This window comes from Megalobrama amblycephala, linkage group LG24 (genome assembly GCF_018812025.1).
Source record: "Megalobrama amblycephala isolate DHTTF-2021 linkage group LG24, ASM1881202v1, whole genome shotgun sequence".
NCBI lineage: Eukaryota > Metazoa > Chordata > Actinopteri > Cypriniformes > Xenocyprididae > Megalobrama > Megalobrama amblycephala.
Genome location: NC_063067.1, coordinates 15,663,978 through 15,679,744, shown reverse-complemented (window position 1 = coordinate 15,679,744; position 15,767 = coordinate 15,663,978). Strand labels below are relative to the sequence as shown.

At 36.0% G+C, this 15,767-nt stretch overlaps 1 protein-coding gene across 1 annotated transcript; it reads right to left on the bottom strand.

Annotated features, from left to right (window-relative positions):
- Nucleotides 1–5,763: 5,763 nt before the first annotated feature.
- ormdl2 (ORMDL sphingolipid biosynthesis regulator 2) lies at nucleotides 5,764–11,798 on the bottom strand. Its single transcript, XM_048178846.1, has 4 exons — nucleotides 11,656–11,798; nucleotides 11,032–11,206; nucleotides 10,478–10,629; nucleotides 5,764–7,037 (listed from the first exon to the last, which is right to left on the bottom strand). Exons 2-4 carry the CDS (start codon nucleotides 11,203–11,205, stop codon nucleotides 6,902–6,904), a joined length of 462 nt encoding a protein of 153 aa, XP_048034803.1. The 5' UTR covers nucleotide 11,206; nucleotides 11,656–11,798; the 3' UTR covers nucleotides 5,764–6,901.
- Between the last annotated feature and the right edge of the window lie 3,969 nt (nucleotides 11,799–15,767).

The following is a 15,767-nucleotide window of genomic DNA, read 5'->3' as shown; positions in this document are numbered from 1 at the left end:
TTCAGATCTTTCTGTCTTCTGACAAAATCAGTGTAATAGCTGAATGAATGGCCTTTTCACACCAAAAGTGAAATGAATAAGCCTCAGGCTGAAGGAAATGCATATTTACACCTGTACAGTAGAGGGCGCCGCTCAAACAAACCTTTCAGCTGTGCTGCCATTCTGGATTAAAGAAGAATAGGATGCAGAAGAAGGAAGTCTCTTATTTCTAAATCTAATATAAAGTAATTTTTGTTTATTAGTATTAGATCATTGAAGGTCAGCAGCAAAGATATTGGTTAATAAAGTGAGATTAAATACATAAAGTATATTTGTTTAATTATTACAGATTTGCATAAAATTCTGAGATTGCATTTCACTGTTTTTATTCATTTTGAGGAATACTGAATGTTTTTGTGCAAGTGAGATGAGTAAAAACATGTTCACATTTAATCTAGAACTACAATAACCATCATGTTCACACAGCGCACACAACACCTCTGCACTTTATTTCTCTCAACATGGAGACACAGGAGAGTTGTCGGTCAATAAATGTGAAAAAGTAACTTAGGTATTTTGTTGTAAATTGCAAAAGTAATGCATTACTTTAGTTACTTGAAAAAGTAATCTGATTACATACATCAAGTTACTTGTAATGCGTTACCCTAACTGTAATATTACTGAAATTTTATTAGTAATTAGTTATACTACTAGTTACTGCAAAAAGTAGTAATATTACTGTAACTAGTTACTGCCCAACACTGCTTATCACTGTTATCGTCTACATCTTTCCATTTTTTTCTACAATAATTTGACATTGCTAAAATTCAGCACCATGGAATTATTTTGTACTTTTTAAACCAAAGAACCTAATCTGTTTTGGAAAATCTGTATATATCATTTTACAGCCAGCTTATGGCTGCAACAAAAAAAGGGAAATCCAAAATGAAATGTGTTATAACGAATGGAGTTTATTACAGAATTCTAGGGGTTTCACAGGATATACTAAACAGAAAGAGGCCATTTAAAAAAAAATCCAATAGGACGACAGATCCCATTTCAGCGAGGTAACAAAGAGGCCACCCGGAGATAATGTCACTTCTCCGTGGCCCCCCACCACACCCCCATAAGCATATAATGGGAACAATTATATGAATTTGGACCAGGTGTTCCCCATCTCTCCTGCCTCATACAAGACAACAGCATAAAGGCAACCAAGAAAAAAACTAAAACAAAACACCCACATACCGTAACAATCATCAGCAGGTGCTTTTTTATGTTCAATCGCTTGAACATTACTGTACTGTGGAGCACCTAAAGAGTCATGGTGAGATGGAAGAAAAATATTTGGTCACCCTTGATAGTGGGTGTCTTTAACTAGTACTTGCATTTAAAAAAAATGTTTGGGAGAGCGTACTTATTGTGTTCATGTTGCATCGCAAAACACATTTGCTGCTATTGAGGTGGGATAGGAACAGGTTTTGTGATATAGTTTGGGTTAAAGGGATAGTTCACCCAAAAATGAAAATTTGATGTTTATCTGCTTACCCCCCCCCAGAGCATCCAAGATGTAGGTGTCTTTGTTTCTTCAGTAGAACACAAATGATAATTTTTAACTGCAACCGCTGCCGTCTGTCAGTGGTAAAGGGAGATAATCAAAATTCCCTTGCCTCTTCACTATATATCCTTTTTGAATGATTGACATGAGTGATTATAATAAGAGTGATAATCAATAATCAATATGTAACCTCTTTTATTATTAAACGGATTTGAGTGAATTGTTTTATATACATCCATAGAATGATTATGTGGCTGTTGAAATGTTCTTTTCAGAAGTTCTGCTGATGTCTGTGTCTTTGTCTGTCCATTTGGAGACACTCTCACCAAGGTCACCCTAGTATCTGGACTACGTGACTTTTTCTCATTTTACAGTTATCCTGTCTCTATGTCCTTCTCTAAAGAATAAAGATGAATATTATATGTAATTCTCTACAGAACTGGAACATGTTATCTTATGTTTTGAGAAACCTTCCTGTTTACAGTCTGGAGCCTGGGCTGATTTCAACCTTGGAGAAGATGTGAAGCTGTGTATCTGTGTATGTGTGCTAATAATCTGTGCAGGTCTGGACAATTGGTAGTTCGAGCTGGAGACAGAGAGACGCCATCTCGCGACCTTAAAGGGACATCCAGTCCCTAAATCTAGGGGTCCTTCGTCAGATTCTTGACGCCTGGAGATACGCTTCTGACTATCTGAAAACTTCTAATCTTGTCTATCTTCTCTTAACCAATCAGAATCCTTTTTACCTTAGTAATGACGTAGTTAGTAGTCTCTGTTAGAGTATAATTGTTGTGGAAATATGAATGTATGCAGAGCGGCCTACGAACTCCTTGTGAGACCTGAAGCTGACTTCTGCTGATGAAACTGCAAACTGTTTTTCAGTAAAATTTCTTCGATTGATTGCATCTCTGACTCCTGGTCTTTCATTCAACATATCTGGTCAAGGGTCCTAAAACTGTTCGTTCCCCAACAGTGGTATAATGCAAGTCAGCGGGAACTTGGACTATAAGAGTAAATAAAACACGACAGACAAATCCAAATTAAACCCTGCGGCTCGTGACGACACATTGATGTCTTAAGACACGAAACGATCGGTTTGTGCGAGAAACCGAACAGTATTTATATAATTTTTTACCTCTAATACACCACTATGTCCAACTGCATTCAGCATTCGCTTAGTGAGGTCTGATCGTGCTCTGACAATGGAAGTAATGTCTAGCACGGTTGGAGTTAAAAATCATCAATTGTGTTCTGCTGAAGAAACAAAGTAACCTACATCTTGGATGCGCTGGGGGTAAGCAGATAAACATCAAATTTTCATTTTTGGGTGAACTATCCCTTTAAGGCAGGGGTTTTCAAACAGGGTAATGGGGCCACAAGGGAGTGACAGGGGGTCTGTGGAAAAATCTAGAGAAAAAACTATAAAAATAATATTAATAATACATGTAATAATAAAGATTAAATTAGATTAAAATATTATATATTAACAAAATTTAAAAATGTATCTATCAAACAGATAACAAATAAATAACCAAATAAACAATACTTTTAACTGTTGTAATTTATTTTACAGTACATGCACTTAGATGTACTTACCTAAGAAAGTACTGGTAATAGGTAACTACATGAGTTAATGTTAGGTTTAGGTTCAGGGTTAGTACCTAGTTATTACTCAGTAATTACTATAATAAGTACATATGTACATGCGGAACAGGACTGTAAAATTAAGTGCTACCTATTTAACCGTATAGTGAGTAGAAGAAAATATATAATAAATTAACTTATAAAAACGTATTATTTTTCAGTGTATAAATTGGGTGTTTATAAAAGATTTTAGGATGGGGGTCCCTCACACGAGGATGATCATATTTGGGGACTTCTTAGATTGAAAACCCTTGAGTTAACGGGTGAGGGAAAAGTCCAGTGTAATTATACACACACAAACTGTAGTTACATGCAGGTATTTTTAAAATATATATATATAAGTACAATGTAAAAACACGTAGGCCTATGTAGCCTACACAATAAGTGCACTGTTTAATTTAAATGTTAGTACTTTATAAAAAAAAACGGACCGAATGTTTTAATGCTTTTGCAAAACTTGTCATTGTTCTCTCATCACCATGTCACTTTAAGTGCTTCATAAACATTCGTGTTTTCAACAGTTTTCTCCGCAATAAGAAACCTCTTTAAAATAATGTCCAGCGAAATAATTTCCCCTTTCCTTTCAGCGAAATCATTTTTACTTTTCTTCTGTCTTGTTTGTATTATTGCTGACTCACTTCCCTACTCACTCCTCCAGTAAACAAACTGATAGTAACACAAAGTCATTCCACCAGACGGCTGTTTTACGGCTGATCGCCTCTTGGTCTTCTTTATACAAATGCTGTGGTTTGGCTGACCTTCATCGATCAGTGCAGGCCTTTCTTAGAACAGGCTTCAGAACAGGAACATGAAGAAAGCCGAAAACAGCAGAAGCATTGTCTCCTCTGTCACATGCAGCGCCTCCCAGGTATCCCGCCTCAGCTTTTGGTTTTGATCCGACCGACTTTGAACTGGCTGAATCTAAACCTGCGGGCAAGAGATATTACACCTTTCCTTGTTCTTCCTCTGCAGCTCATGCAAATGCTGTTTGCATTCCTGCGGTGACATCAGCGGTGGTCCTCGTGTCACCTGATTCAGGATTCCTTAGTATTCGAGCGCACTGAGTCAGAAGCCTATTTGCATGTGCTTTCGTGGTAAACAGACAGAATGCGTTACATACGCTAGGCAAATCGGTGGCACAGGTGGGCCGAGGACACTATTCCCCTCCTACTACCTCTTCCCTGAAATGCAGCTTGTTAGCAGTTGGGAGACACCTGAGCTTGTAGGAGGGAATTCCCGTACTACTATCGGCTCATCGCAGTCGCTGGGCTTGCCCCGTGCGCGTGTAGGTGTGTGACATGTAAAACTCACGAATTTCCCCCGGTACACCTTCACAACCAAATGCGCGTCCATATTCCTTGGACCTACACAGAAGCTTCCTCGTGGCTGAGGCGCACGTCCGCCTCTTCCCTGTTCACCTGTGTGGTTTGTTGTTATCCAACAGAGGATTCCCACATTAATCTGCATGTGGTTAGATTGATCCTGTAGTATTATGATTGCTTCAAAAGATTTACAGGCTTCCTCGCAATATGATGCAACTTCACGCCGTTTTCAACAGACTTTAGGATTAATTCACTTTCAAATTAAAATTTCCTGATAATTTACTCACCCCCATGTCAAACAAGATGTCCATTTCCTTCTTTCTTTAGTCGAAAAGAAATTAAGGTTTTTGATGAAAACATTCCAGGATTATTCTCCTTATAGTGGACTTCAATGGAGCCCAAACGGTTGAAGGTCAAAATTACAGTTTCATTGCAGCTTCAAAGGGCTTTAAACGATACCAGACGAGGAATAAGGGTCTTATCTAGAGAAACCATCACTCATTTTCTAAAAAAAAAAATATATATATATATATACGTTTTAACAATAAATGCTCATCTTGAACTATTAGAATTCCAGCAGTGTAGATGCTGCTAAGTGTATTACTGCCCTTCACAGGTCAAAGTTTGAACTAAATTGTCATATGCAATATGCTAGTGCAAGTATATAACAATTAGTTCAAACTTTGACCTGTGGAGGACAGTAATACACTTAGCAGTGTCTACACTGCTGGAATTCAAATAGAGAAGAAGAGAGCTAGTTCAAGATGAGCATTTATTGTTAAAACGTATTTATTTTTTTTTTAGAAAATGAGTGATGGTTTCACTAGATAGGACCCTTATTCCTCATCTGGGTAGTGTAGAACGCTTTGAAGCTGCACTGAAACTGTAATTTTGACCTTCAACTGTTTGGGGTCCATTGAAGTCCACTATAAGAATAATCCTGGAATGTTTTCATCAAAAACCTTAATTTCTTTTCGACTGAAGAAAGAAAGACATGAACATCTTGGATGACATGGGGGTGAGTATAATTAATTTGAAAGTGAACTAATCCTTTAATGTTGTGCTCATTACATGCTTATCATATGTAGAATAAACAAAAGGTGGCTAAGAAGCGAGGGCCATATATTGCCACAAATGCAACTGTAAATGTCATTTCCTTGAGTATAGATTGATGTATGCAGTGACTTGCATAACATACTATCACAGCAGTCCCCTGAGACTTTGAATATTAGTCCAAATGACTTTATGACTGATAAGTTATCTTGTGCAAGAGTCATTTTAATTATACCAGTGCAACACAATGACAGCAGTACTCAAGCTACATGAACTCCATAAGCTTGTGTGAAAGCTGATGATCATGTTCTCCAGCATGACTTCAAAAAGGGTATTGTCAGCATCTGACCATCAGTTTTACAAAGTTGATGCTATTTGTGACATGGAAAAAATGTAAAAAGTGTTGAATATAATATTTATTATTTGTTTTACATTCTAATGTTTTTGTTGTAAATTGTAAAAAAAAAAAAAAATCAGATTATTTCCAGCTTCAAATTAAAATTTGAATCCTATATTTTTAGACTTTTGTCCCTCAGTACTCTCACTTTTGTATTGTGAACAAACATGACAAATGCAGGCATGTACATGTTAAATATTATAACAATAATGTATGTTTACCATGGCATTTACTTCAAATTGGAATGTTTCATGATATGATAAAATAAATAAATACATGAATTCAAGGAAATCCAATATAACCAGCGCTCTGCAGGAAACTTAAGCAATGAACTTTAAGTTAAACACTTCAAGAGAAACCAGATTGTATGCCACAACACATTCACACGTTATCACAGATCATTGTTTTGCATTTTTGGAGAAAATGAAATGAAAAATGCAGCAACAAAGTTCAGATTAAACTGATGTTTTTTTCTAATGATTCTATTTGTAACGTATCTTATTTACTGCAGTTGCCCATGTTATATACTAGAACACTGACCAAAAATTTTATAATTCAGCACTATCATGTTTTGACTCCACAGTGACAGCTTGTTGTGGCAAATGGGATTATGCAAAGCTAGCCTTATTAAAATTAATATCAGCGGATAATAATTGGCACATTGTCTGTTGCAATGTAGTCAAAACATCCTTAAACTTGATGAATCTGGAAATTACGATGACAAAAATTACAGACATAAGTCCGGATTTAAAAAAGAAACACCACAGACTGAGTAAACCTGAGCATGGAAGGCCTTTTTTAAATAATGTACTTGAGTCCAGTGCAGTTTTGGTTCCTTAAGGCCCTACGGCTTTGGACCAAGGAAGCATCATATGGAGAATGAAGGAACTTCAGTCATCTTATCTCCATGATGCTATGACCCCTCCATGAGTGGGCTGAAGTGTCATATCAGTATTTATTTATACCAAACAGACGAACTCCATGAAACTGAGGCAGCTTCGGAAGGAGGACACTTAGTAGCGAGCCTGTGTTGAGTAGGAAATGGGTGGTATCATATTTAGTGTAGAAGCTGGCCAAGATGTACCTATGAAAACATAAACAACAATTATGTAAATATTATAATTAAATGTAACGATTATACTGTTAAATACTATATATAATTGATATAACATCATGAAAACTGTTTGTATATATATATACACAAATATATATATAAAAAAAAAAAACAGGATTCACACCACTGTGTGTGTGTGTGTGTGTGATATATATATATATATATATATAATATATATACACACACACACACAGTGGTGTGAATCCTGATTTTTTTTATTTGCATGTTTGTCAATCAATTAATTTGTGTTCCGAAGATTAACGAATGTCTTACGGGTGTGGAACGGCATGAGGGTAAGTAATAAATGACAGAATTTTCATTTTTGGGTGAACTAACCCTTTAAGCAAAACATGGTCAGGTCTAGGTGTCTGAATAATTTTTGGTTCCAAATTTTTTTCAATTTTACTGGTAGTCCACTGTATGAAAATTGTTTACATGTCACAGTTTATTTTATTTTGCTATCCTCACTTGCATAAATTAACTATAGTGTCCTGAACCCACTAGTAAAAATGTCTGAATAATTTTTGGTTTGACTGTATATTTTATATATATTATATATAAAATTGTTGGTATAATGTGTGTGTGTGTCTGTGTCTGTGTGTGTGTGTGTGTGTACAGGGGTTGGACAATGAAACTGAATCAATTCGTTTTGGGAATGACAGATACAAGTCCTGCACAGTGACCAGAGGGATTTTGAGGCACACATAGTGGCCAGGTCACTATGTGATGCTGGTGGAGGAAAACATTTTCTGACTCGCTCCTCCAAAAAACCCCGAAGTGGCTCAAAAATATTTAGATGATGACTGTTGACTGTGCAGACCATGGGAGATGTTCAATTTCACTTTCATGTTCATCAAACCATTCTGTCACAAGTCTTGCTTTGTGTATTGGTGCATTATCATGCTGATACACAACACCCCCTTTAGGGTACAATATATGAACCATCAAGTGCACATGTTCCTCCGGAATGGTTCAGTAGTCCTTGGCAGTGAGGCACACATCAAGCAAAGTAAGGAATGCCATGATATTCCAGCCTAAACCATCACTGATCCACCCTTGTGCTTCACTCTGTGCAGCAACAGTCTGGGAGTTAAGCCTCTTTTGGCTTCTCCACACCATTAATCCCACGGATGTGGAAAAGACAGTGAAGGTGAACTCATCAGAGAACAATGCATGTTTCACATTGTCCACAGCCCAAGATTTGCACTGTGTTGGCACTAATGTAACTGACATTTGGCACTGGCACGATTGACCAAAGGTTTGGCTATAGCAGCCCGACCATGAATATTGTCTCTGCTCATACTGATGGAATGTGCAATCAGTGAAGATTGGTCACCAGGCCATGCATATAGTCATGAAAACTCATGACTATGAAAACATTATATTGGCCAGTGTTTCAGTTTCATTGTCCAACACCGGTATATACACTGCCTGGCCAAAAAAAAAAATTGCCACCCATTTCAGAATCAGAATGAGCTTTATTCGCCAAGTGTGCGCAAACACACAAGGGATTTGTTGTGTTTTTTTCAGGAGCTCTGGGTACATACTGTACATACAAACAGAAATGTCAAATGTTTGTGCTTTTATTCACTTTCTCCTTTTTGTTGGTGAAGAGGTGATGAAATAATGTTCTTGTAAATACTTTCCAGCATTTCAGTAAAGTATAAGAGTTATCGTACAGTGGACAAAAGGGATTTAAACGGTGACGTGACTGTTTTTAAAATATTATAGCCATAAATAAATAAAGGCTTTTTATATTTGTTCTAAATTCTCAAGTGCCTTGGCCTCATATGTTTTGTGATTTAAACAGTGAATTTTTAATTGATCTCTTCTTGTAAACTCAGAAATGTGGATTCAGAGGTCAATTAAATTACCACAAGACCTTCATGTTTGGTAATTCAGGAGAAGAGTTTTACATGGGGGGAGGGAGAAAAACACTGGCATTCTGGATTTGGGTGGCAATAAATATCACCGTCTAGCCCCTGTAAATGTTGAAAATACCGTACAACCCCATGAGAAACAATTATTGCCCGAATAGGGCTTTAAACAACCATATCGGAAGACATATCTATATATTTCAGAAGGGTCAAATAGACCCTTTTCACATTTTCGGGTTTCTCAGAAGCAGAAGTCGTCATAGTTGGGTAAAATTCTATAGCGGTGAATGAGAGAATACATTAAATATATTTTTTATGTTTCCATTTGCTCAAATAGCAAAAGAAAAACTAACTATCCTGAATTATCATGATCAGAGATCAAATCACAAAAAAAAAAATCAGTAGAACTCATAGAACTAGCTATAGAACTAAGCTATGTTTAATAGTAAAAGTATGAGCATTTCCACATGCACAATGCAAGGAGAACTCAAGGGAATGGGACTAAACAGCTTTATATACTTAAGAAAAACACTTATCAGTGAGGCTAATTGGGGGGAAGCTTCAAATTTTCTAAGGTTGGTGTACGGTTCAGCAACGTCATGTGCCCAAAAAATGAGGTCAGCTGACTGACCAGGTTTTTCCATCAATGGATTTTTTCTTCCCTGACGGAACTGGCATATTCCAAAATTACAATGCCAGGATTCATCGGACTCAAATTGTGAAAAAGTGGTTAAGGGAGTGTGAGATATCATTTTCACACATGGACTGGCCACCACAGTGCCCAGACCTTAAGCCCACTGAGGATCTTTGAGATGTGCTGGAAAAGACTTACACAGCGATCCAACTCTCCCATCATCAATACAAGATATTGGTGAGAAATTAATGCAACTATGGCCAGAAATAAATGTTGTGATATTGCATAAGCTTATCAAAACGATGGCATGGCAAATGCATGCCTTAATCAAAGCAAAAGGTGGTCCAATCAAATATTAGAGTCTGTAGTTGCGTCCCAAATGACGCACTATACACTATGCACTTATACACTATGTACTCATCCATGTAGTGCGTGAATTGTATAAGGTTATTTTGTCATTTAACATCGGAGTCTGACAGCCCCTTCCCCTCCGCTACGTAATTAAAGCTGCGACAGTTGAATGCATGAAATGTCCAACATTCCACACTTCGTTTTTCTCTTAATTTAGTGCATCATCCGGGTATTAAAAGTGTACTTTTTCTTTTTGGAATTTTCAGTGTGAACACTATTCGCACTATTTATACTTAGAAACGTCATAGAATATAGTACGCGATTTGGGACGCACCTTGTGACTTTTTTTTGGCCAGGCAGTGTGTGTGTGTGTGTATGTGTGTATTATATATATATTATATATACACACAAATAATAAATAAAATGTTAATATATACTTTTATTTCAATATATAATAAGAAAAAGAGACAAAAAATAATAAGATTACCAGTGCATGTGGACCCATTTTTGTTTCTGTCAGTTTTAAGAGAATTATGAATATCACTCACAGTACAATGGGTGAGATGGTGAGGAACTTCCTTGATGCTGTGAACTGGATGCCATAGTCCATCTGTTCCCAGTGAGTAAGCAAACGTGCTTTGCCTTGGTCTGGCGTCTCAAACGGTGTGCCTTTGACGGTGTGCAAAAACAGATACATCACCTAAATGGGAGAGAAATTAGTTAACAATGGACCACCAACCTAACCAACTTCTACATTTTTCCTATGGTGTGGCTTTATTAATTCTACTAATTAACTGATTTTTGAAAAAAGTCTCTTATGCTCACCAGGGCTGCATTTATTTGATCAAAAATACAGTAAAAACTAATATTGTGAAATTCTGAAGGATCATGTGACACGCTGCTGTCGAAATATTCAGCTTTGCCATCACAGAATATTTCACATTTTAAAATATAATAAAATAGAAAAGTTATTTTAAATAGTAATATTTCACAATATTACTGATTTTACTTTATTTTAACTTTATCATGTAAATGCAGCCTTGGTGAGTACAAGAGTCTTCTATCAAAAACATTTATGAAATCTTAGTTTTTCCAGACAGACCAGGTTGTGTATGACATTGGTGAGCGTCCACACCACAGGCACACTGAGGAAAGGGATGCTGAGTAAGACTACATGCAGGGCAGTGGTGAGCAGCAGGTAGGCCAGCCAGATCCCCCGGCTGTTCATCACCCGCGTGTTTGGGTTCACCTCGCTGTGAGCAACGCCCACATTCATCCTGCACAAAAACAACAGCCGTGATATGCTTCGTGCAAACACCCAATGCCACTAAAAAAACAAATAAGGATGCCCTTTCATAGGGACTACACTCTTTACAATGAGTTACATACATTATCACGATTACATAACATTTAACTTCCCCCACGATAACCTGTTTGTGGTTTATTTAGGCGTTTATACCACCGACCGAGACTAGTGTGTACTTTGCGGGGTCTTAATGCGTATCCGTACTGATTTAACATCTGGACACTGTTAGCTATCCAGCTAATGGATTCAATACTAGTACAATCGCTGCTGATAGAAGCTGAAGAAAACGCGCGCGCCATGAAAAATAGTCACGTTTGAAGTAAAAATTAAGCAAGCAATGAACACAGCACAAATTATATGTTTAAGTACATTAAAGTGGTGTAAATAAAGAGCTAATGTTGTCATATGACAGCCACCCACCTTGCGAAGTAACCAGGAAATAGAGCGTCTGCGGCTAGGTTTCAAAACACAGCGAGTCGCCTACTTAGACAGCATCCTAAGAGCGCGAGTGTGCGGTACGTGCTTATGACGATGTCTAGGTAAGCAGCGCAGTAGGTTTTGAAACACAGCCTCTCTCCGCCCTCTGACCTACTGTGTCATTAACACAATGAGGATTTTATTTTATTTTTTTATTTTTAAACTTTTATTTCATGTTTTATGAAGTTTTATTGGATTTGTCTCAGGCAGCTTGTTGGGAATGTTTAATTAATTATTTTATTTTCAAGTATTTTAGTTTATTATTCTATAAATTGAATTAAATTTTTTAATAATCTAATTAAATGTACATTTTGATAATCTGATTAGAAACTTACTGTGTTTATTTTATTATTTTTAAACTTTTATTTTATGTTTTAGTAAGTTTTATTGGATTTGTCTCAGGCAGCTTGTTGGGAATGTTTAATTAATTATTTTATTTTCAACTATTTTAGTTTATTATTCTATAAATTGAATTACATTTTTAATAATCTATTTAAATATACATTTTGATAATCTGATTAGAAACTTACTGTGTTTATATTGCTTTATTTGTATTATATCACATATTTATCTTCATAATGCATAGTACTGATATTGTTGTATACATTCAACAAATTCAACTTTTAACATATAAATAGGCTGTATTAAAAAAATTTGATGAGTAAGAGAAGATATCAGAGATATCTAGAGTTTTAAGTTCTCTGGTATTGGCAATAGTCCTACTTCCTCTTTGCATACCGTGACCACAGGAAAAATTTCACACGTTTGTCATAAAAGTAAAAATGACAGTATAGTTAAATAATTTAAAAGTATAATATCAGAAAATGTCTGATGATGATGCTTGCATTCTATCTTTTTAATTATTATTATTCGAGTGCAGGCTACAATTTATTTATTGTTCTTGCCTCTTGTGTGTTTCCTGTCACAATAACAAAAAAAAACAGCATTAGCTGGAAGAAGTCAATAATGTGACCTCTGTCTTTACTTGTCTTGTGTGTTTGTTGGTAAACCAAGTTCCCTTTCAGTTATGACATCATCCTTTTTGAGATAATACACATGTTCCTGAGAGAACAGAGCAGCATCTGAGTTTGGGACATATTTTGCAGGAAGCTTCATGCCGCCGTAAAGAGTCGCATAAATGTTTATGGAAATCACATCTTCCCTCTCCTTTAACAGAGAGCTGTTGACTTCAGACTGGGAAATTTGACCACATGAACTCTGTCATTTCCTTGTTGATTAGAGTACTAATACTAGTAAAAGTAATGTGCTATTAGTTCTTCAATTAATTTCTTTGTTACTTTTTTAATTTGTCAATTAATTTCTTTGTTTTGTATAAGAACAATACACAAGAATGAAGACAACTTATGAATACAATTTCTGAAATACTTGTTCATATATTTATTAGTTATACATTACACACCTTCTTGGAAGTTACATAAAATTAGTGTACGATAAATACGGAAATAAATAAGAACACAATAAATAGTTATATAAATATATCACCTCATGTCACACATGAATTCTTAATGTTAATTCAACTCTGAGCAAAATTAATTTAATCCATGTTATTATAACACAGGAGAACCTTTATAGAAGCAGCAAAAGCTGTTTTAACATTTTGACCAACATGATCACGACTAACATGTTCCTCTCAATCTAACACTGTTTCATCTCAGCTGTAGGAGCTACTGGGGATGCCAGGAAAGAGAAGACGCGTGCAGATATGATGGAGAAAGAGTAGAGCCTTTCCACACTGTCCCGGCACAGGGCGCTGTCGTGCCAGTTTACTGAGTCTAAAGGAGCGTCCTCCACCGGTTCCTGATCAGCAAACAAGACAGTAATGAAATTAAAATTTACTAGAGCAGTTGATAGAGTAACACATTTCCATATGAAACTTTCCAGGAGGATAAGAGAAGAGGATGTGGGAATAACTTTTTGCCTCTTGAAAAGTGGCACTGTGTGCATTCTATCAAAAGGAAGTATTGAAACAATAGCAAAGATTTTGAATAAAACACACATATACCTTAATAAGCACCTGCAGGAGGTCTCCAGTAACCTCTGCGATCTTGTTGGCCTGCTCTCTCCAGTTACTGCAAGCGTCATTGATAAACACACCATCCTTGTGGAAAATTCTGGTGTAGTTTTTCAGAGCCAGAATAATTCTTGACTGGCAAGTCTGAAATGCCAAAAGACAGATGTCAGCACTTGACAACACTTTTGAAGGCTGTAAGTAGTAAGTATGATCTACAACTGTGGAATCATTAATATAAGAATGCATCTTAAATGTTCTGTTACCTCTTTGTTGCTTTGAAGGCTCCAGGGGTCACATTTGTCAATTGGTCTTATAGACATCGGAGGCTCATCAATGATAATTGCCATTTTTTTAGACTCAACCTGCACAGAGCATACAATGGATTTATTTTAATCTACAACCTGAGAAAGTGTCTGAAACAATGGAAAATGAAAATATAATAAGATAAATTAATAATATATTTATTCTTAAAGTACATACCTTGTGGTATAAATCTCTGGCCATCTCGTTGAGTTTGACAGAAAGCGCTTTACACTGCGTGTATTTCACATCATCCGCCGTCCCCGCCGGAGCACCATAAGCGAACTGCGCCAACAATCCAACGAAAAGTACCAGTAATAATGAAGAACTCATTTCTAATGCACCAGCTACAGGTTATCCTCTCTTCTGGAGTGGTTGGAAAGCAAACGTTTTGTAGTGGCAGCCTAAACAGACGCAGTTTTATACCCTAATAGGTTTTGTGAGGGTGATGAGTCACCAGGATTTTCCCCGCGATCTGACAGGTAGGGACCAATTAAGTGCCTTTTCAAGTTTCGCTTTCATTAAAAACATTGTTCCTCAAACACCAGTCTCCAAGATGCTCAATATAATACTCGAAAAAACTTGATGAGCTTAAATAATTATTTAATAGCCTGGTTTCTCATGAAAGGCCATTTCCGCCACTTGAGAAAAAAATCATGATTTGGTGAATCGACATAGGTCGTAATTATGAGATTAAAAAGGTCTAAATGATGACATATCGAGTCATAATTGTTTCATACTTAGACATAATTATGAGATTATAAAGTATAAATCATGAAAAAATGTATGCGCATAGCCTACTAAGTCATTTGATAATTAGCTTTATGACATAAAATTTTAAATTGTGAGATAAAAAGTCCAAATTATGACATACTAAGTTAAATTATGACTTAATGTGTTTAATTATGACTTTGAGTGTCATAATTTCAACTACATGCACTCTGAAAAATGCTTGGGTTAAAAACAACCCAGCAGTTTTTTTTTTAGGCTAGTTACTTTTATTTAACTCAACTATTGTTTAAAAATGACTATATGGCTGGCTTAACATGAACCTAAAATAAGTTGGAAATTAAAAATCAGACACTAATTACTAGAGGCAACAATAATAATCAAAAGGTTATTGATTAATTATTATTCATTAAACTTATTAATACATGTTTATTTATTAAACATATTAATACATGTTCATTTCCAACGTACTTTGGATTCATTTTAAGCAAAGCAATACACTATTTTTTTTTTTTAAAAATAGTTGAGTTAAATAAAACTACCCAGCAAGTTGGGCAAAAGTTTAACCCAACCGCTGGGTCAAAACAACCCAATTGCTGGGTTTGTCCATTTTCAACCCAACTTGGGTTGTTTTTAACCCAGCATTTTTAGATTGCATGTCATAATTATTTCTTGTTTTAATTTATACTTTTCATTTCATAATTACGATTTACCAAAGCCTGATTGTGATGGAAAAAAACATGAAATGGGAGAGAAAAATGTATTTCAATGCTTTTGCATCCTCTCGAAAAAGCGGTTCCTCCGAATTTGTTTGCCCTCTCTAGTAAAACCTTTGCATTCCCTCAAGAAACTTTGTGTGCAAAGAACTTTTTTTTTTCTTTTTGCTAGCAAATACAAAGTTTCTCAGGGAAATGCAGACATTTTGCGAGCAAAGGCAAAGTTTCTCTGAGAACACAAAACATGTGTGAGGTAATGAAAGCATTACAATATAATT

What these genes read in the sequence shown, in the direction of transcription:
- ormdl2 (XM_048178846.1), bottom strand. Translation starts at nt 11,205, where the DNA reads ATGAATGTGGGCGTTGCTCACAGCGAGGTGAACCCAAACACGCGGGTG. An exon ending in CCAATGTCATACACAACCTG is followed by an intron (nt 10,630 to 11,031) that starts GTCTGTCTGGAA and finishes TCTCCCATTTAG; the next exon opens with GTGATGTATCTGTTTTTGCA. An exon ending in ACCATCTCACCCATTGTACT is followed by an intron (nt 7,038 to 10,477) that starts GTGAGTGATATT and finishes ATGTTTTCATAG; the next exon opens with GTACATCTTGGCCAGCTTCT.